We start from the raw sequence: 21902 nt of genomic DNA on the forward strand, positions 1-21902 counted from the left end.
GCAGTTTCCCTTCTCCTGAATTAGCACTGCTTTCAGTGCTACCTTGTTTTCTGAGTTCCTGAGCTACAGCTATTCCCTGTACCTGAATTAGCACTTCCTGCAGTGCTTCCTTGTTTCCTGAGTACCTGAGCTATAGTTATTCTTTTTCCTGGGCTTAGCTATTTCTTGTTCCTGATTTGCACTGCTTGTAGTGCTCTCTTGACTCCTTGTTTCCTGAGCTGTAGCTATGTCCTGTTTACTTGAACCAGTTTTGCCTGCAGTGCTACCTTGACTTCTGAGCTCTAGTAATTTCCCTGTTCCTGAACTAGCACTGCCTGCAGTGCTACCTTGACTCCTGAAGCTTTGGTAGTTCCCTGTTCCTGAACCAGCACTGTCTGCAGTGCTGCCTTGACTCCTGAGCCTTAGCTCACTTCTTGTTCCTGCCCAAGCACTGCCTTCTATGCTACTTCGTTTTCTTTATTCCTTAAACTGCACTATTCTAGTATACCCTTGTAGCCTTCCCTTCTGTATATCCGTTTCCATTCCCTGCCATGCTTCCCATTTCCTAGGTTCCAGTTCTAGTTTGCTGCCTTTCTATTCAGCTGTCTTACTTCTGTTACCTTGTATGTTTGTTACCTGCTTTCTGCCAAGTGTGCCCTGTCGTTTCCTTCCTTTCCTGTTAAGCACTCCTCCTTGCTAGCTCCTTGTCTATTGTGCTCATGTTTAGTTCTACCCCTTTGCTGTTACTGCCTTGCGTGTTCCTGTTTGATCGCCAGGATCCGTGGGCTCAGCTGACTACCTAGGTGGTGTCTATTGTTCACTGTGAGTTTTGTCTTTGAGTTACATTTATAACATCACTATAGGTATAAGCTCCACAGACCCTGCCTTTGCATGCATATCCTACACGTGGGTATTTTCAGTCCGTATCTGTAACAGCAATTGCGGGTAAGAAACTTACTGAGCTTCAGTCTTATCATGTGGAGCTCCTAAGTGCTTTACCCCACACCCCCCTTTATTATTAATGTTGTATTATATATATGTCTTGCACGTCTGTCCTGGGTGTAGTTAGTCTGAATGCTAAATTGCCTTGTGAGTGCCCTTCCTTTCTGAGGCTTACCCATCTTGTTCACTTGTACAGGCTTCCCCTTTGGATCCCCTTTTCTCCTCTGACTCACTGTATGATCCTGGGCAGCACTGTACTCCTCCTTTCTGTGTACGTCTTCTACCCAGTTCCCAGTCCTTGTCCAAGTCCCTGACTGTGTTCCCCACATAGTCCCGGACAGTCCCTGACAGTAGGGCTTGTTTCAGTTGTTTTAGTGCTTCAGTGCAAGTACGGTCAAACAACCCCTTCCTTTTTTTTCCTCCCCCCCCCCCCTGATGGGGGCATTTAAAATCCTGTTAATAATAGTATTAGGGCCAGATGCACGACCATTTAATTTAGCGCCTTGCAAATTGCCAGTGTCTTTTTCTTTACCATCTTGTTCGTATCTTTAGAGTAATTCTGATAAAAACAATGTAAATATGATATAGTGCCTTGAGTTGATTTAGAAAAGTGCTTGTGCAAGTACAATATGGGGCTTTAAAGTGGTTATATTCCAATAGTAAAATGCCAATGCAGGTACAATACGGGCTTTGTATTCAAGTAATAAAATGCCAGTGCCTTTGGAAGTGCAATATTAAGGTCTATTATAATATAATAGTCATAATCACAGAATAAAACGCAATAAGATCCAATTAAAACATCTAACAAAATTACTGTAAAAAGGGAATAATAATTTGAAAAAATCTGAATTAAAAACATGTCACATTAATTCAGGTAAATGCAGATTAAGAACATCAATACACCTTGTATACTTTGCACCACATAAAGGATAGTGATTTATGTTCTTCTAGAGTACTTTTAACCAGAATCAAGCAATATATAGGTTAGTTAAAATAATGTCTAATTTAATCAATACAGTCAGTAAGGGGCTAATAAATCGTTCCAATATATTCACTTTATTCTCCTGGTTCAAAGATGCTTAATGGCAGAAGGTAATGTGAAATCGTCAAGTAGTTTCCTAAATACTGCCTCTGTGGAATGCAACAATTAGGGAGCGGCTGTAGAGTGCACAGTCTTACCCGCACAACATCAAACTTGATAAGGGCCAAGGTGGTTGCCCTGCCCTGCCTCTGTCTGCCACTGACAGGCGCGGACTGGCCCTCGTACCGTCCCGTGATGAGGAAGGTATTGGGCGCTCTTATGTGCCTACGGGCACAAGAAGGAAATTGCGACTTCTTTAGCGGTGTGCTGCCGCGGGTGGTGCCAGGATCATTAGTCCCTGGTATGGCTGAGCTATCCCGTAATGCTCCCCGTGCTGTGGGAGCTCTTGGGTCCTCTTATGCACCTACAGGTGCAAGCATAAAATTCCGCCGTTGGCAGCGTGCTGCCTCCAGCGGTGCCGGGATCAGTAGTCCCTGGTATGGCTGTGCTCTCCCGTAGTGCTCCTCCATGCTGCAGGAGCACTTGGGCCCTTTTATTGGGGCAACATTGGCGGCTTGCTGCCACGGGTGGTGCCGGGATCAGTAGCCCCGGTATTGCTGTGCTCTCCTGTAGTGCTCCCGCTATGATTCATCATGTACATATATCCCTTCTGCCACAGTTTTGATTAGATTGTACTGCCCAAAACTTCCAAAGCCAGGCTCCCTTTGAGGTCTAGTTAATTGAGCCTGTCTGCTTTAGGTCCACATTCAGCATTTCATTATCTTTTCCAGACTCATGAAAATGTCAGTTCTTCTAAACAATTACTTTGCTAACAGGTAAGGTGAAAAAACATCTAACAAAATCACTGTAAAAAGGGAATAATAATTTGAAAAAAAACGTAATTAAAAACAAGTCACATTAATTCTGCTACAAACTACATGATATTTACAATTCAAGGTCTGACATTGAATGTGTAAAATAAGCATGCAGTCCGAGTTGAAGTACTTTCATTGTGCTGGTTCCAACTGGTTATTTCTCAGGTTAATGGAACGTCTCACAATGTTGTTTAAAATCAGTGGTCAAACCTATATAAACCCCATGAATAGGTGATTGAAAGGTAGAGGCCTCAGATTCAGGTTATCATGTGAGCTCCTGCCAGACTGCTGCAACATCCATTATTTTGCTGAGCGCTGATACAGAGAGGAGAGCAGTTACACCCAGCTGATGTATTTTTTCCGACCGAGGGAAAACTCTCTCCCTGCTGAAGTCTGATAACCATAGCTGATTTACTGCGAACAAGTGTGTAGTGCGCAGAGTTCCAAGATTAGCTATAGGCAAGTTAGCTACTCCATGTTCTCATAGTTTCCCACACAGAAGTAGTCTTGAGGGTGTTATGCTGCTAAGACCATCGCGTTAGAACTGTCCACATATAGTTTTCCCTGCTAGTAGCATGCACTAGCCCTCTTTTAATTATATTCTTAGTGGTTATTACTCATGTACTAAGTAACAGGATGTGACTGTTGAAATAAACACTTTTCAACATACATAGTGTGTTTTCTTAGTGCAGTATTAGAGTGGGCTTTCTAAACAAAGAAATTGGTTTTGAATTACCACGGTGTCCCTGATCCCTTTATGGGACTGTCAGTAACCCAGAAAGCAGGAGGCGTGGCTTGATGCCTGGTAGCTATGGTGGCATTTGTGACCTACGGAGGGATGGCAGCCTCCTAGGACACAGACATTCCTTAAGTCATGGAAATGAGTGTTATTGTGCAGTAGCTGCACATTTGTGGTAATATCGGTGGTTCACTTCATTTCCACAAAAGTGTCCACCATTTTTTTCACATATTGTTAAAGCATTGGCTGCCAGCTCCTCACTTCATTTTCATATTGCCCTGCATTCAGCTAAAGTTCATTCCAAATGTGGAAACTGGAGTTTATTGTTTAGAGTGGTGGAATGTTTTTACAACAGGTGAGGTTTAATGAATAATTTTTCTTGAAAATACGGCTCATATCCCCAGTTGCCTAAACTGATTCTTGTGGCTTCATGTTTGCCTCTAGTCTCCACACCTGTGGAATTCTGCTTTTCAACCATTCCGGTGTAGCTCCATAATATGAACAAAATAAAAACTTTTAAACAACCCCTCTGGTCTCCCTCAGACAAACCGCTCAAACACTCTTTTGCACTCTAAACTTACATTGCAATGGATGAAACATCCTTACACAAGGGCTCTGCTTCCTCCTCCACCGTTGTTCCTATACAGTCTAATCCTGGTAAAGCATCAATTAAGAGACTGAAAAAGGATCCATCATCTCTTACAAAGTCTCCCTCTCTAGTCTCAATGAAATTCTTGTGAAAGAAAATAGGGTTTTATGTCTGTTTATGGAGAAACTTAATGCTAGGTTACAATCGCTTAGTGACAGGTGGTCACATATGGAGGAACAAATATTTTGTGAATCAGCAAAATACTTTTCTGAACGCAATTTCTCTCACAGTGAACTTTCTCCAGATGGAGTTAGTTACCTTGCAGAAGCAAGTTGAAAACTACACTAGGAGGAATAACCTTCGTATATATGGTGTGCCTGGATAGTGGGGTCGAAATCAATTTAGTTTTTCAATTTTGTTTTTCCTCAGTTACTGAATTTGTCATTAGAGACACTGTTTAATTTCCATCAGGCAAACAGATTAGGCCATTCTCACTTCCAAAAGGCCTAGAGAAGTCATCCTGTACTTTTTGCAAGTCATTTCCGCAGCTAGGCTTCTTGAACAAATCTCATGGTCTGGTCATCACACATTTCTCCCAAGAGTATGACTAAAGTATAGCTGATCGAAAGAGAGAAATTTTGAGTGTGAGACCCACTCTTCTATCTCTCGGAGCATGCTTTCTGCTGTTTCATGCTTGTCTTTTTAGAAGTGCATACAACAGCAAGATGGCATCCTATGAAGACCCATCTTGTTTAAAGGCTTTCCTTGCAACATATGAAGTGGACATTGCTTCATATTCCAATTTGTCGAAATAATGTTTTTGTTTTTCCTCACAGGTTCTTTATTTGTAGATGAATGCTCATATAATAGTGGTATAATCTTTATTACTGTTCTTTTGTTTTATTTTAGGTAACAACCACCTTTAAAGCATAGTATAAAATATTTAGGCTAACTTATTATTTTATTATTTTATTTTCATTACAGGAGTTGTTTCCTTCTTGTACTTGTCCAAGTCATCCGTTCCCTACTTATCGCCCTTTTTGTACCTTGTTCCTGTCTGAGGACCGGACGTGGCGTCTTTTCCATGTGGGCTCCCCCTCATCAAACTATTGTTAGGTATGGTCTCCTTTTTTGACACTTTTTTAGTTATCTCCCTTTTTTCTCAGCCTCATTGTTTTGTACCTTCCTCCCTTTATTTTCTTTTTGCTGCTATTTCTTTTCCACTCTTCTTTCTTCCCCTTATTATTTCAAACTCCTTATTTTTTACCTATTTTTCTTTTTGTTACTCTTCTCACCTATCATATGGTTCCTTTTTATCCCCTTTTACATGATGTCAGATTGTACATTTCTTCATGTTACTTTCAATGGTTTTGTCAATAGTTTCTTGGAGCATCAGAGGGTTGAACTCCCGAATCAAATTTTAATGCTCTCTTAGCTTTCTTGCAGGAGTCACATCTTTCGGAAAGCGAATTTAAAAACTACAGATAGAGTGGGTGGCCGAGGTATTCTTCTTGCCTAGTAATGGTGAAAAGCAAGGAGCTATGATCCTATGTCACAAATTGTTCAAGATTCAACTGGTCTCAACAAATTGATGTAGAAGGAAGATGGTTATTGCTCTCACCATACATTGATAAGGTCCCAATTCTACTTTTCAATGTTTATGTGCCTAACACCTCTGTCTGTTTTAGTACTCTATTTCCCAGAAGCTCTTACGTTATACAGATGATAAGCTCGTCTTTGCAGGTGACTGTGATTTACCTGTTAACTCATTTCTTGACCACACCTCCTCTCATTCAATCCCGAACAAACCGCAAAAGGCTTTCAAACGTACTCTCCGACAATAGCACCTGACTGAAGCGTGGCGATTATCCAATTCCTCTATGAGGGAGTACACTTATGTTTCTCCAGTACACTACTCTTTTGCGATAGGAGCCATCGGGCAGATATCTTTCTGATAAATACTTGTATGATTTTTTGCATTGGACGCGAGAAGGTTTTTGATTGTGTAAATTGGATATTCCATTTTCATACCCTCGACTGGTTTGGTTTTGGACCACAAATCAAGACTTTAATTTCCTTGTATATATTTTTATCCACAATCTGCCATTTGTGTTAATGGAATTACTTCTTCATACTTTGCGTTAGACAGAAGAGTTCGCCAAGGATGGCCTCTGTCCCAGCTTCTTTTTAACCTGGCCCTCAAACCGTTTTTGTCTAAGATTAGGCAGAATGCAGATATCCAGAACTTCACTTATATACTCAACAGGTTAAATTAGCTGTATATGCTCTTGACATTTTGCTCTTTATATTACAACCTCATTCTTCTCTACCTGCTTTTGCTTCAGAAGTCACCTCTTACACTCTAATATCCGGTTATAAATCAAATCATGACAAATGCTAAATTTTACCCTCAATAAATTCACTTTTAAATATGAGTACTTTTCCTCTAACTATAATTTGTAAGTAAAACAACTTAAGTAGCTTGGTCTTCAATTTCACCAGCTCTATAATCTCTTCTCTCTTTATTAATATCGATACCTGTATAAACCAAATATCTCTATTGATTGGCAGAGGGCAAGATGGCTGCCGACAGTCCGTAGGGGGTAGCAGCCCTCAAGCCACTCTCTGCATTACTGCTTGGTTAACGCTTAATGCTTGCTGGTATGGCTCAGAGCTGTTCTATAGCCCCACTCTCCTGCTACATTGGATGATGATATGCTGGTTGTCGCATCAGTTTGGTCACTTGTGACGGTGGAGGCTGAGGTATTCGCGCTGCATAGCAGGAAGCTAGGAGTTTCGAGAGTGCCAAGCAGTGTTCTGCGGACGGCGGTGTCTAAAGTTAAGAAGAGGCTTATCTCGTGCTGGGAGACTGTGAAGTGTGTCATGGCCCCTAAGGTGGTGAGGATTATTAAGAGCACCCAGAGGCAAGAAGAAGCAGAGACATCTAGCGAGCCTGACGTTCCAGCGGCAAATTTGAGAACCAAGGCGCAACAAAGGGCACAGGCTCGCAAAGAGGCAGCGAGAAAGCGTGAAGAGGAGCGATTACTGGCAAGTCAGAAGAGGAGAGAAGAACGGCATAAGGAATTACCTGCACCGGACCTGGCCACAGAATCTCTGAGGGAAGCGATCTTACGTCAGCCCCTGATTTTTGAGTCATTCCAGGCGCGTGGACCTTCACCCTCTTCTTCATCGGCGGTGAGAGGCTCGCTGAGAGGTCAGGTTAACCCGGCCCCGGCGCCTACAGTAACTGGGGGCATTGAGTCAGGATCTGAGACGGGCTCCCCGCGAAAGGCTGCGGAGAGTGCACCCGCTGGACCCGCTGTCACGGACGGCTCTGGATCAGAGTTGTTGCTGTCAGAACTGGTAATGGCAGAGCCGGTACCTGAGGCGCTGAAGGCTGTGGAGTGTTCGGCGGTGGTGGAGACCGCGGGAGGCGCAGGAGGCGGGGTCGAAGACACTGGGCCATGCAAAGTGACCGGGGCGGCAGGAGCGGAGACGGGAGCTGTCCTGGCTCCGCACTCAGCTTCACCTCTATCGGAGGTTACAGAGTGCTCGTCTCAAGGCTCTTTAGTAGGCGGGGTGTTCAATGGAGGCGGAGCCGTGGTCATGGAGGAAGCGGTGGGAGAGAAGTGTCATGGAGACGGAGATGAAGGAGGAGCTGGAGGGGCTGACTGCACTGGGCTACAAATGTGTAATATGGAATGCAGCAAACTGGATATTATTAAAAGCAGCAGAGGTAATGTGGAAAGTGCGGAAAAAGAGGAGAATGCGGGGCCACAAGAGGCAATAAGTACGAACAAAAGCCCATATCAGATAGCTGTATTGCCCAAAGCAGTGGATCTGTACACAAATGTGGGTTTGGGAGCGCAGCAGAGTGCCCCACAGGGGGAAATGCAAACTTTAAATACAGGGCATATTGAATATCGGAGCATGCAGCAAGAATCCGTAGAGGAGGATAGCTCATGTAAAATCGTAAAGGAGTTTGTAGCTGATCCTGAAGTCACGAAAGGTGGTGATGAGCGTGCACCTATTGAGACTATCACTAGCATAGGAGAGGGGCTGAATATCGGCAACACAGATAAACCGCAACCTATATTACCAAATGCTGCAGCAACTGGAGTTAAAAAAGCACCAGTATTAAACCAAGGAGCAGTTCCTAAAGATAAGGGTAAGGGTAAGGATGAAACTAAACCTTTTAAAACGCCTGGCTCTGCTACAGCATCAGACTATTATAGGAAAAAACATTAAAAAAACGTAACTATGCTAATTAGCCCAAGACGTTCTTTTCTTAACAAAATTTCGACTAAAAGGCTACAATATAGCAATGACAGTGATGACACCGATGATAATGCATTGGTAGACTGGGAGGAGAAGGAGAAGGAGAAGGAGGAAGAGGAGGAGAATGAGACGGAATCATCGATCAGTTCTTCGGTAGAATCAGAATCGGAGTCAGAGAACTTCTCAATGAGTGAATCCGAAGAGTATGAGACTCGCTCCCTGCGTCTAGAGAAGGTGCAGAGCAGTGCGGTGAAAGAAACAAATTCGAAACCCAAAATTAAAACTCTTAAGACTAGGGGAAGATCCCGCGTAAGAAATAGCAAGATAGGAACTCTGCCACAAAAGGGAATATCTAAAATGCCCGATCAGGATAAGTTAGGTACAGAGCCGCATAAGGATAGATTTGATCTTTTACTCTCCACAATGCAACAGATACAAGGGGAAGCCCGGCTAGAGAGCCAAAGAGCCAAGCGGGCAAACAAGAAAATACAGAGATCTCTCCACAAAGTACAGGAAATGTGTGCTGAAGCCACAGGCAGATTGACTGAGGTTGAACAGAGGACTGGTAAAATGGAAGATGAGATGGTAAAGATGCAGGAATTTAGGCAGATGCAGGAGAAAACAGACTCTGACATACTTTGGAAGCTGGAAGACTTCGAAAATCGGCAGAGGAGAAATAATATAAGACTGCTTGGAGTGGGGGAAGGCAAGGAAGGAGGAGATATAAGAGCCTTTGTTGTAGATTTGCTGAAAGGCGCGTTCCCAGAGATGGACTCATGGGACTGGGACAAAGAGGTGCAACGTGCGCACAGATTTCCCCTCACACAGAAAAAGGGTAGTGCGGGCGTAAGAGCAAGGGCAATCCTTGTGTACGTGGGAAACTATCTATTAAGAGAGGAAGTGATAATGAAGGCTAAACCCATGAAGAAACGAACTTATAAAGACATAACTTTTTTTGCCCGACCAGACTTTTGCCACACAACAGTGGAAAGAAGATGGCGTATGCGGCAACTCATAGCACCGTTTCAGAACATAGGCTGTGAGGTCTACTTACTATTCCCTTCCCGCCTCAAAGTAGGTTTTAATGGCCAGTTCAGAGTCTTCTTTGCTGAAATCATTGCGCAAGAGTATCTGACTTTTCTTCGAGAAGAGAGAACACATAGGGATCGGAATATACAAACTGATCGTATAGAAAGCTTAAAACAAGTAGCTCTTATTACAAAGAAATAACTGAGCCTTTTCTTGAATAACATGAGTTAATTTTTCAAAATGATGTATTAAGGGGGAGTGGCTGGGGGAAACTCCCCTGGGGGGGGTGCGGCTGTCACACATAGGTCAGGATTGACCTATTTGCCAGTAAGGGAAGGGGGGGGGAGGGAGAAGGGGGTGTGGGGTGGGTCTTAGGGGGGGAACAGGGCACGGCAGGACACACAATAGAGGGATGGAGTTTAAAAAGGGCATTTTCAAGAAAGGGGGAAAAGGTGGAGTGGCGAAAATTTAAAGGAGGCAATATAAGAAAGAACGTCAAAGGAGTATTGATAATATGTTGGATAATTAAATGGGTGGTATACAGAAGAGATTCTAGGAGGGAAAATATATGTGACAATGTGTACGATGAGTGTTAGGGTTGCATCATGGAATCTATGTGGTCTAAATGATCCCCAAAAAAGAGCAAAAATTGTCTTAGCGTTGAAACAAATGAATCTGGATTTTGTATTTATACAGGAAACTCATATTATGATAACACAAGCTCACCTCATGACTCAGTTAGGATTTCATCTCCTAGTACAATCAAGCCAAGGGGTTAAAAAAAGAGGGGTAGCTATTTTAGCTAGGAATAATAATATTTTGACCAGGAAGAAAGCACAGGATAAATGGGGAAGATGGGCAATGGTTGAGTGCTTTATTGATGGAGAGTGGATAACGTTTGTAACTGTCTATGGCTCAACACAGGATGATCCTGAGATCTTTCAATTTTTAGATGTTGAGCTAGCAACATGGGCACCAAAAATTATATTGGGAGGTGATTTCAATATTAACGGAGCAGATGGATTGGGATTGGGTTCCTTTTGAAAATATAAAGGCAGGAAAAAGAAAGTAAACCAGGCATTACATAGTTTAGTTTTAAATAATGCTCTTTCAGATGTCTGGGGGAAAAAGAGAATAGATAGTAAAGGCTTCACATATTATTCTGCTCCACATCGAACATGTGTAAGATTAGATTATTTTTTTATTTCAAGTACCATTATTGCAAATTCAAAGATCGAAAGACTGCCACGGATCCTTAGTGATCACAACCCCTTAGTACTCACTATGGCAACAAAAACAAATACCAGACAATACACAAATTGGACTTTCGAAAGAGAGTTATTGAAAGACGAACAATATATAGAATGTATGAACAAATGGATTAGGGATTTTTTTATTTTCAATAGGGACACAGCAGAAGTGGGAGTGGTTTGGGACACCTTTAAAGCTGGACGACGAGGGGAAACAAAGAGCTATAACTCTTATAAAAGGAAACAAATCCAGTTGAGGAATTTAGAGTTAGCTGAGAAGGTCCTTAAGGCAGAGGAGAACCTAGAAAACAGTGTTTTGACGGGGAGGGATTTGGAAAAGGCTTTGATAGAACTAGTGAAAGTAAAAGGTGAGGCAGAGGGTGAAATTGCTAGTAAGGCAGCGAAAATCTTTAATACTAAACGAGAGAAGTGCTATGAGTTAAGTGAGTCAGTAGGCAGAATTTTGGCTAGTCGGACAAGGCAACAAGAAGCTGTGGGTATAGTTAGAGAAATTAGGGATACATCGGGCACGGTTCATTCAGAGTCGAATAAAATAAGGGAAGTATTTAGGACATTTTATGAGAACTTATATGATGATGAACTAGAGGGCCGATATTCTCAAAGAGATAATGAGGAAATCAAGGAGTATCTCCAAGAGATCCCTATAGATATAATCGAGGAGGAGGAAGCAGATGGATTAGAGGGAGTGTTGCAGACAGAAGAAATCAAGGAGGCAATATGGAATCTGCCCTCTGGCAAAGCAGCAGGTCCCGATCAAATTCCTATAGAATTTTATAAAGTATTTTGGGACCTCCTGATAGAAGAAATAATGAAGGTTATGCAACTGGCACAGCTGGGCAAATCAGTACCTAAGTCATGGGGGAGTGCTGAGGTGGTCGTAATATTAAAAAAAGGGAAAAACCCGGAAGACCCAGGTTCATATAGGCCTATTACTTTACTCAATGCGGACGTAAAAGTTTTCTCCAAGGCACTGGCATCAAGGCTTGAAAGAGTTATTGATAAAATAGTCAGTAGCTGCCAACATGGCTTTATACCAGGGAGAGGAACTACCCACCATATACGAAAAGTAATAACGTTACTTGATGTTACTTCAGTCACAGGAGACCCGATTGCAGTGATGTTACTTGATGCAGAAAAAGCATTTGATCGGGTCTCCTGGAGCTACCTTTGGCATGCTTTAGAAAGAACAGGTATTAAGCACGGTTTTATTAAAGCCCTACAAACTCTTTATTTAAAACCGGTGGCTACTTTACGAGTGAATGGTGGAAATACGGGCCAATTCCAAATAAAAAGAGGTACTAGACAAGGGTGTCCTTGCTCACCGCTATTGTTTGCCATATACATGGACCCATTAATACGGAGTATAGAGGCATCCGAGATGATCGCACCCTTAACAACACTCATCGGGCAATGTAAAATTTTAGCTTATGCAGATGACATTGCTGTAATCTCTCCAAAACCCTCTGAATCTATAGAGCACCTTGAACTTGAGGCGATGAAATTTGGAAAGATATCGGTGTATAAATTAAATACATCTAAAACGCAGATAATAAAAAATTCATTTACTCCATGCGTAGACAATCGGGTGGTGCAGGAAGGTACGTATTTAGGGGTTATCATAATGCCAGATTTGGATATTTTAGTAGAAATGAATATTAAACCTTTGATTAAGAAAGTAGAGAAAGACTTGGATAGGTGGGACAATTTGCATATGTCAATAGTGGGGCGGACAAATATAGTAAAAATGTTGATACTCCCAAAATTCTTATATTTATTTAGAGCAATACCTTTATTATTTGATGTTAAAATATTTAAAAAATTAGAGTGTATAATAAATAGATTCATCTGGGCAAAGGGGAAAACAAGAAGGGCCCTTAGATTCATGACACTGCCGAGAGAAAGGGGAGGCTGGGGAGTTCCAGATTTAAAATCTTATTACTGGGCGGCGGCTTTACAAAACATGATTGGTATGTTGGGAGGGGAAGAATCAGAAGAGTGGAGCAAATTTGGTTCATTAGCAATTTATGGATTAACTTTGGGAATGGAAGTGAAGGATGTACTATTGAAATTTACAGAGGCTAGCTATTATAAGAGGACAAAATTTAAGACGCTCATAGCAGCATATGACATTTGGAAAAGCTTCTCTAAAAAAATAGGTTTGGGGAAATATAACGTGTATACTAGACTCACACATAACCTAAATCTTCCACAAGAGATTTTCTCGGGACCTATATTTGCGGAGTGGGAAAACAAGGGAATTAGAAATATAGGGGATGTAAAGGGGGACCAGGGGATTCTTCAATTCTCAGATTTACAAACTAGATTTAACTTAGAAACCAGGCAATTCTTCAAATACTTACAAGTTAGGAGTTTTCTATTGAATAAAAAAGGAGGAGCTTTGGGATTCAGGCGTAATTCAATTATGGAGATAATCCAAGGTGGGGAAGACTGCACAATTAAAAGGCTCTACGCTGAATTGATAAAATTAAAACGGGATGACTACCAAAACTGGAGCGAAAAGTGGAAGGACAAGCTTAACATTAGTTGTGAAAGTTTTGGTATCTCTCTAGAAAAGGGTTACTCTCTGTTATGTTCAGCACCATTGCAGGCGCAACACTATAAAACGATATATCATTTATACTACACACCCGCTAAAATAGCACAATGGGGAGGTACAGTGGGTATTAAGTGCTATAGGTGTGGAAGCCTGGACGCCGATTTACAACATGTATTTGCTACGTGTCCTCATCTAGATCTACTAAAAAAAGAAATTGAATGTTTTATAAACAATATTCTAGGAACTGAAATTGTGCTAACTCCCGGAACTATATTATTAGGAGTCAATTTTGAGGACGCACGACCATTTTGTGGGAGGGAATTTCTATTTGTTGCAGTATCTGTCTTGAGATTATGCATAGCCTCTGCATGGATTGACCCTATACCGCCTACTTTCCATAAATGGCTGGCTAAGCTATTATTAACATACAACGTGGAGAAAGAAATTTATGCAAGGAAGGGTAAAAGGGGGAGGAAGTTGGGCAAGATAATATGGGATCCAATAACGCGCTGGAAAGATAATTTAACAGTTTAAAATTGAGTTTTGTTTGAAATATGGTTAAATGAGGTTCAGATATGAGATATAAATTGGTATGCTGGTTATAATCGGAGAGAGTTATTTGACTGTATGGAAATCTTAGGAAAGGGTAATTTTGTTTGATCACACTCAGGCTATACAATCTGGAATAAAATTTTGGATCAAATTACTTTAATTTTTTTTTATTGTAACTGGAAGTTGCTTCCTTTATTATGCCTGCTGATGCTCTATTGGTTGTTTTTCTCAATGTTATGCATTATTTTTTTTTCTGTCATTAATGTTGCCGTGCCCTGTACATAAGTGTAAAATATCTCAATAAAAAAATTAAAAAAAAAAAAAAAAAAAGATAAAAAAAGGCAGAGGGCATACTCTATATCTGTCGTGGTGGGGTGGACCTGACACTATCAAGATGATTTTGGTGCCAATTATCCCTTTCACTATCTCTAACATCCCCCTCAATATTCCTCTTAAGTCATATACAAAAATGTATTCAATATTAAGCTCTTTTATTTTGAAGAAAAAAAACCTTGTATGTATTTGCGCAAACTAAAGCTCCCCTAGATTAAAGGTGTAGTGAATTTTCCTGATTTATCCACCTACCATGAATCTTTTTATTGGGACAATCTGTGCACGGAATTGAATCTTCCTTGTTTTATACTCCATTATGGGTATATCTCAACAACGCACTCTTATCGCCTTTCTCCTTTCACGAATACTTAACTTTCACGTGCAAAGCTCAAACATTTCCCACTCTAATATTCAGGAACACTTATAAACTATTGGCCTCCGTCAGTTCATCCTCTCCCACAGATTTACGCTCCTTTTGGGATTCTACTATTTAGTACAATCAGTATGTCCTGGTAAAAAACAGATCTATTTACTTATTTATTTCGGTCCAGAGGCCTAATCTGTATCAACCAAATGTTTCAACGGATTTCCTTATCGCTTTCTCAAGAGCTCAGGTATTCTTTTGCCTGCCATCTACCTTTGGAAACAGATTTATACATGCAATTTCGCAAACATATACTTATTTCAATCAATTTCCACACCTTCTTCAGTACTAAATAATTTTCATACTCTTATTTTACATAAAAATCCCAAGGCTTGCACAATTTGCACACACTTACAATGTATTGTTACTCATAGAACTAAATCTAGCATGGAATTATTGCAGGAGATGTAATCTCTCCATTACTTTACCCATATCGACTTGGAAACAGATTTGGACCAAAATCAGTAAAGCCTCACAAGCAGCAATACAACAAATCACTTTTGTCATATATAATATTATTTTTATGACATTATAATTTCTACATAAGATTAACCCTGCTATTCCAGATAGTTGCGCTACTTGTTCATCACCAAATGCTGATTTGAAGCAATACTATTTACATGTCCCTCTATTTCTGCATTTTTGAAAACAAGTTTAGAGTCAGATTCATTCTATATTTCATTGTAATATACGTTACTCTATCTTCAATGTGTTTTTAGGAAGTATCTGATGCATGAGTGAATATTTCATCGGATGTTAAAGTATTGGACTTATTATTAGCTATTGGCTTTTAGCAAATTACTTGCAATTGGAAAGACTCTACGCAATTATTGTCTAAAGCATGGTGGTGCGCAGTTTGCCATAACCATTGATTGGATACTGCATTTCTGCACCCATTATCCCTTGTTTTAAAAAAAAAAATAGCATTTGGACACCAGTTACACAGTTCCTTGAAACTTCTATGCTCTTGACTTTTGACTGTCTCCATGAGGAACAGGGTCAAGACTGATTTGCGTATGGCTGGGTCTGAACTGGGGTGGCAAAGTGAGCTAAAGAACTATGATGGATTCAACTCAGATTTGTGACTAGGGGGAAATGTTTCAGCGCTCGGTCCATTATCTCCTCGTGTTTGCTTTATTAACTAGGCAGGTCACAATTCAAATCCCCAGTGATTGGCTCCAAACTAATGAAGCAGGGTCGGCTTTTTTTAAGTCTTTCCCATTTGAAAAATATCAGGAAGCGGGCAGTTGCCACATGGACCGCCGCTGCCTACTCCCCCCAAGGCAGCCAATGAAATTTGCAAATAGAAGCTTCCCTTTTACAAATCAGTTATGAACTCAGAAAAAGTTGAATGCTTTGCAACTGTACTGCTTGCAACTGTAATTACTTTGCAACTCATTAGTAGGATTACGCTTCTTCCATACCCACTCATATCTGTGATTCAGAAAGGTTTCAAAAAGGCACTTCATGAGTTGTAAAACTTTTCTAGGTAATTAATTGGCTTTTGTCTATTGTAAAAGCATGTTTGCTGTTGCAAACCCTATCATGTTGTGATTTTGCAGTATTTGCAACTCTGAAAGGGATTTTATATCAGGCCACAGGTAGTTTGATTATGAGCTGTTTTGGAACGGATCCTTTTTCAACAATTGGCATTTTCATTAAAACACATCATGCACCATGCTTCTTTGTATATTTGATGATAAGTAGGGAATATGTTGTTAATGCAAGTCTGCTCCAGCCCCATGCCAATCCTATTTGATCTCAATGAGCACTACCCACGGTCTGATCCGATCTGAAGGCAGATTACTTTATTTGGAATTTCCCTTAACCTGCTATACCTGTGTGGCAGGCCTACCTGTGCTGATTACTACATAGCGGCCCTTGACACATGCTTCTCTTAGTCTATGTAGAACAAATGGAAGAATCACATAAGCTTATGACTTCAAGGCAGTACCACATAGCCTTATTGAGTACTTATCTTGGGCTGCATTGACCACATGACATCCTTTTATTGCCCGGGCATATTTACGAGCCGCTTGCGCTACCAGAACATCAATTTTTGTGATGCTAAGGTGGTGCACAATACAACATCATATTTGTGAGGTCATGCAAAGCCACTTTGCATGGCTTTAAATGGCCTCATTGATATGGAGTAAAGCAAGGCAGAGCAAATCGCTTACGGTGCCTTGCTCTCTGCTCAGGAGGAATCCCACGAGTGTTCCCCAGCAAAACACATGGATTTGGACGGTTTCCCAGATTAACAAGAGCATGTAAACCTTGGGAAGTGCCAAGACCTTACACCTCCTGAGGTGAGGCGTAATGAGGAGAAATTACTTTATGCTTGGATGAATCACTATAGAAGGGAGCGTTCAAATATCTGATGTACTGGCGTAGCTTCTGCTCAAAATATTAGATATCTGGGGCCATAATATGTATTGGCATTGTTTGCACCCAGTGCACATTTAAAAAGGTACGCCAGGCGCAAACAATGCCACTGTGTCCCAATATGGTGAATGCGCGGCTTCCAGGGCAGCCGCAAACTCGTGCTTCTCCACAGCGCATTCATGTGAAAACATGGAGCAGCTGCTCTGTGTTTTCACACTGCAGGCGGCACCTGCATTCACTTTCAGAGGGGTTTATTGATCTCCTTGCAGGCGGGTGCAGTCAGTGACTGCACCCGCCTGCAAGGGGATGTCTGGGGGGAACATGGGACCCCCGTTACCCTCTGTGGAGGGCTGCTGTCAGGAGGCACACTGACATTGCACCACCTTTTAAATGACGCACTGTCAGTGCACCTTCTGAGGGCTTCTTTGACTCTGTGCCCATGTCTGTAATATGGTGCGGGCGCGGAGTCAAAGGAATTCCCCAATTTACATAGGGCACGCCCCTATGCAAATGAGGGAACACCCTCTGTTGATAGAGCTGGCGCTTTAAGTGTGCCAGCGCTATCGGCATTATAGAAGGGAAAGCACAAGATTCTGTGCTTCCTACTATGATACCAAAGTGCCCGGGGGCACAGAAAGAAATACGACCCCTGGACTCTTGTTGTAATGCCAGGACTGTTTCAATATATTTACCCTTATTTACAGCAAATGAGAAACTGTAATCTTTAATGGTTTCATAGCATATATACCAGGGGGATATTTATCAATATTTCATGTAGCGCAATGCAGCAAGCCACCTTGCTGTTCTGCGGCGAAAGGGCAGGAATGCACCTTATTTAACATTATACGGGGCATTTCTGTCCTTTCCTAGCATTGACACACTTTTGGCTGCCTAGCACCAATACAGCCACCCTTGCCTCATGGTGCAATGGTGCCTGTGCTGTAGGCAGGATTGTTTTTGTGCAGGAAGGGAGACTTCCTGCATAAAAACAATCCTGTGAGGCTTTATCCTTTTTATATATGTGCTTCAAAATGCACACACGTATAAAGAGGTAGAAACAAAGATAGGAAGGAGCATCTTTTCGGGGCATTCCCAGGTCTACCACTAATGGTAAATCTGGGGATGCACCAAAATACAGGGGTAGATGCACGGGAACAACCACGTTCCACCTATGGAACGCCTCAGTGGGCCAGAGTACCACTAGGCCATGCAAGGTGTCCATGCTTAGCTTGATTAATCTCACTTAGGTTTTGCATCACTCTTGCACCCCCTTGTGTGCTACAAAGGCGCTACAAAACATTGGTAAACCTGGACCAAAGTAAGTTTCACAATGCTAAGGGTGACAACAGATGGTTCATGTTTCAAGCAGTTGACCCTCAGTGCTTTATCTGTGTTGATGCACCAAGGTTATTTGTATGCTCTATTTAATGAAATAAGCCCTAGAAGACTAGTATGAGTGAGCTCCATCTGAATATCCCTCCTGTTTATTACCTACCTGACTGATGCACTAAATCAATGATAAATGATGCTGATGGCAACACATGGATAAACGAAGATATAAGAGTTTACCAGTACGGAATTACAGTACTTGCAGTACATTACAGTAGAACGCGTAAGGCTTTTGTCATGAAAATGTTTTCTTTCGCTATTCATGCCCATTCATGTTTTCATTACAGACCCTGTTATTAAAACCACTTTTATTGTAGGAACACTGTGCTCAGACCAACAATTGTTTCCAGGGGACTCCTTAACTAATCACATCTATTTTTTATCATCAGATGTCTTGCTCTTGATTACGATGGCACCTTTTAGTGATGCATGAGGTAAAGTTCTGACTGAAATTAAAAATAAGGTTCGATAAGCAGCTAGAATGCGCAGAGTGAAAGAGGGGCATCTTTTATTGCAAGAAGTGAGCACATGTATTTGGAGTGCTATAATGCATTTACAGAAACTATATTAATCTAAAATGAGAAAATATATTGATAAAATAGCGTTCCCGTGCTCCAATGCAATAACAAATCAGTCAATTAACATTTTTAATAAGATCTCCTGAATGTACACACATACCGTTCTTAAGACATCTACGTTGTTATGGCACAGCTACACTTTGTGTATCATTGTGTTAAAATGTCCGAAAAGGTACGAGTAAATGCTATAGTGTGGGTGAAGTGCCCATCCTTCACCCACACTATTCTTTGCTGTATAAGAATTCATCCTGCTGCTCAATTTTCCACATAATTCTGATGGCCCAGTTAGTGAGGTTTGATCATTCTATGGTTGCAATGGTGTTGATATTGTGTCCCTATTAGCTCACTGACGCCATGCCAACTTTTTATTCTGACAGGAAGGAATGGCTTCCAACATCTCTACACCCTTCAGCATGCTAACAACACCTGCCAATGATGACCCTGCACCGATAAAAGAAATGCATATAGCAGCATGCATTGGTAACCTGATCATCTTCATTGTGGGGATTGCTGGCAATGGGATTGTGATCTGGTTGGGTGGCTTCAAGATGGAGAAGACCGTATGCACAATCTGGTACCTGAATCTGGCTGTGGCTGACTTCTTCTTCTGCGCCACGCGTATCCTCACTGCCATCAGGGAAGCCATGAATTTTCACTGGCCCTTTGGAAATTATGCTTGCAAGGTGACCAGCTTCATAAAGTTCTTCAACCTCTTCGCCAGCGTCCTTCTGTTGATGGCCATCAGCATTGATCGTTGCATCATGGTGACCAACCCTATCTGGTGCCGGATCCACCGAACTCACAAGCGGAGTGCCATTATCTGCTTTGTGGTGTGGTTACTGGCAACAGCCATGAGTGTGCCTTATGCACTTTACTTCGAAACCTATGGCAATAGGTCCAGCATTATCTGTAACTACAGAAAAGACCTGGGTATAGGAAAAGAACATGTTTTGCGCATGATTCGATTCATCGTTAGTTTTGTTATCCCTGTCATCATCATCAGTGTATGCAACATAATTCTGTCCAACCACTTGAAGCAGAGAAAGGTGAAGACCTCCAAAGGTGCCCTGAAGCTTGTCATAGTAGTGGTTGTTGTCTTTTTTGTCTGCTGGCTCCCCCACCATGTGCTGCTTCTGCTGAAGGCTGAGTATGGGTCCAGAACAGCTTGGAGGGCAGGATTTAAGCTGGCTAACTTTTTAGCCTTCTTCACTGCTTGCATCAACCCATTCCTCTACTTTTTCATGGGCCACCTGAAGAACCATCGCCATAAGGAGTCTCTAATTTCAGTTCTCAGTCGAGTCTTTGCTGAAGACATCAGTAGCTTGACTGACTCTGAAAACCATCCGATGTCTGTTCAGACTGTGCCTTGAAAACCAAAGATTTCTTTTATGCACTGTGATGCACCCGTCACGGTTGAAATGCTTGTTGACTAGCTTCCAGAGATTTATCAGGAGATTGTTCTAAAGCCTTGTCTTCAATCATGCACTGTAGGTCTTTTTATTATGGCTAAAGTTCAGTGGTAGACACCACTCTACATAAATATAGTCATCTAAATAATGGGTGCACAAGAATGAAACTAGTTCTGGTGGTCTACAAACAAATGTTGCCCAACATGCAAAGTAAAAAGGCGGTGTAAGGTAAAGTTTCTAAAACATTTTGCAGAGGGCACAATCACCTGCGGGAATGGGATTATCCTGCGGCTGGGCAGGTGTGAATCTACGCACACCTAGGGCCTAGTGGACTACTCGAAAAGCCAGATATTCAGCTTCTTCTGGAATTCAAGAAGTGAGGAGATGACTCTTACATGTAGTGGCAGGCCGATCCATGCTTTAGGAGCAATGTAGGAGAAGGCTTGACTGTCGATCTTCGTCATTTCATTGTTTGTATATATGTTTGATGAATCCTTGTGTCTGTAATGTTGACAGGAGTACTACGATTCCAATAATGATTCATTTGGAATACCCTGATTCCAGTAATGATTAAGGGTGGGGGGGATCACAGAAGTCAGTGGGTTAAAACCCCTGTACTAGGCCTTTCCTACACCAGGTAACATTTGTTTACTTTCCAACCAGAGAGTATTTGGTTTGGGACAACATTGAGGACATCGACAACAACTGAAAAACTCTCAATTACAACGGTAATATCTCCATCCTCCTCATGAATGGAGTCAAAAGCCAGCACTGATAAAGTTAACTGTTTATTAAAGACAATTCGTGGAGAGATGGTTAATGTCAGCTGTTTTTCTGTAGACTCTAAAGAACATGGGGGCATATTATCAAGAAATGGAGATACATTATCGCCGCTTTTATCGGCAGGAAAGTGTCGCTAAAGCGGCGATAATGGGCTTGATTAATATGCCCTTGTGAATTCCTATGGAAGCCCAGGTTAACACCAGAACCTGGGCTTCTATGGGAATTCACAAGGGAAGTTTATCAAGCCCATTATCGCCGCTTTAGCAGCAGTTTCCTGCCGATAAAAGCGGCGATAATGTATCGCCCTTTTTTGATAATATGGCCCATGGTACCTTGCTACAGAGTCTGGCAAAGACGCAGGGGAAAGTGAGAATGTCCAGCCAGGGCCGAAGCCATGGTGGGCAGAGCGGGTCCGGCCAGCCTATATTTATGTCTGGCCTCCCTAAAATACTGGGCTCAGGTTTGTTGAACTTTTCTTTCTCATTAATCATGAAAACATTTTTTCTACCAGCGTTAGCCCAGTGCCCGGGCTCTGTGTTTTCAGAGGCAGCATACTGTTCATCTTTGAATGGGTGGGTAATGTGATAATGAGTGAGCAGGGTGGGGGCTATCTGTCGAACACTACCAGGACTGGGTCACAGGTAGGCCAGGGTCCTCCTTCCGGCCTCTCTGGGAAATAAACTGGCTTAGAAATGTAGCAGGTGGAGAGGAAGGTGAGACAAGGCACCACGGGGTCGTATCACTGCTACACTTCAGTCCAGCAATTTCA

At 41.9% G+C, this 21902-nt stretch overlaps 1 protein-coding gene across 1 annotated transcript; it reads left to right on the forward strand.

Moving 5' to 3' along the window:
* The first annotated feature begins 19323 nt into the window (after positions 1–19323).
* On the forward strand, positions 19324–21234 carry LOC144767683 (chemerin-like receptor 2). The gene has a single exon (XM_078651077.1). It carries the CDS (start codon positions 19325–19327, stop codon positions 20309–20311), a length of 987 nt encoding a protein of 328 aa, XP_078507203.1. The 5' UTR covers position 19324; the 3' UTR covers positions 20312–21234.
* The last annotated feature ends 668 nt before the right edge of the window (positions 21235–21902 follow it).

The sequence above is a fragment of the Lissotriton helveticus genome, chromosome 7 (genome assembly GCF_964261635.1).
Source record: "Lissotriton helveticus chromosome 7, aLisHel1.1, whole genome shotgun sequence".
Classification (NCBI taxonomy): domain Eukaryota; kingdom Metazoa; phylum Chordata; class Amphibia; order Caudata; family Salamandridae; genus Lissotriton; species Lissotriton helveticus.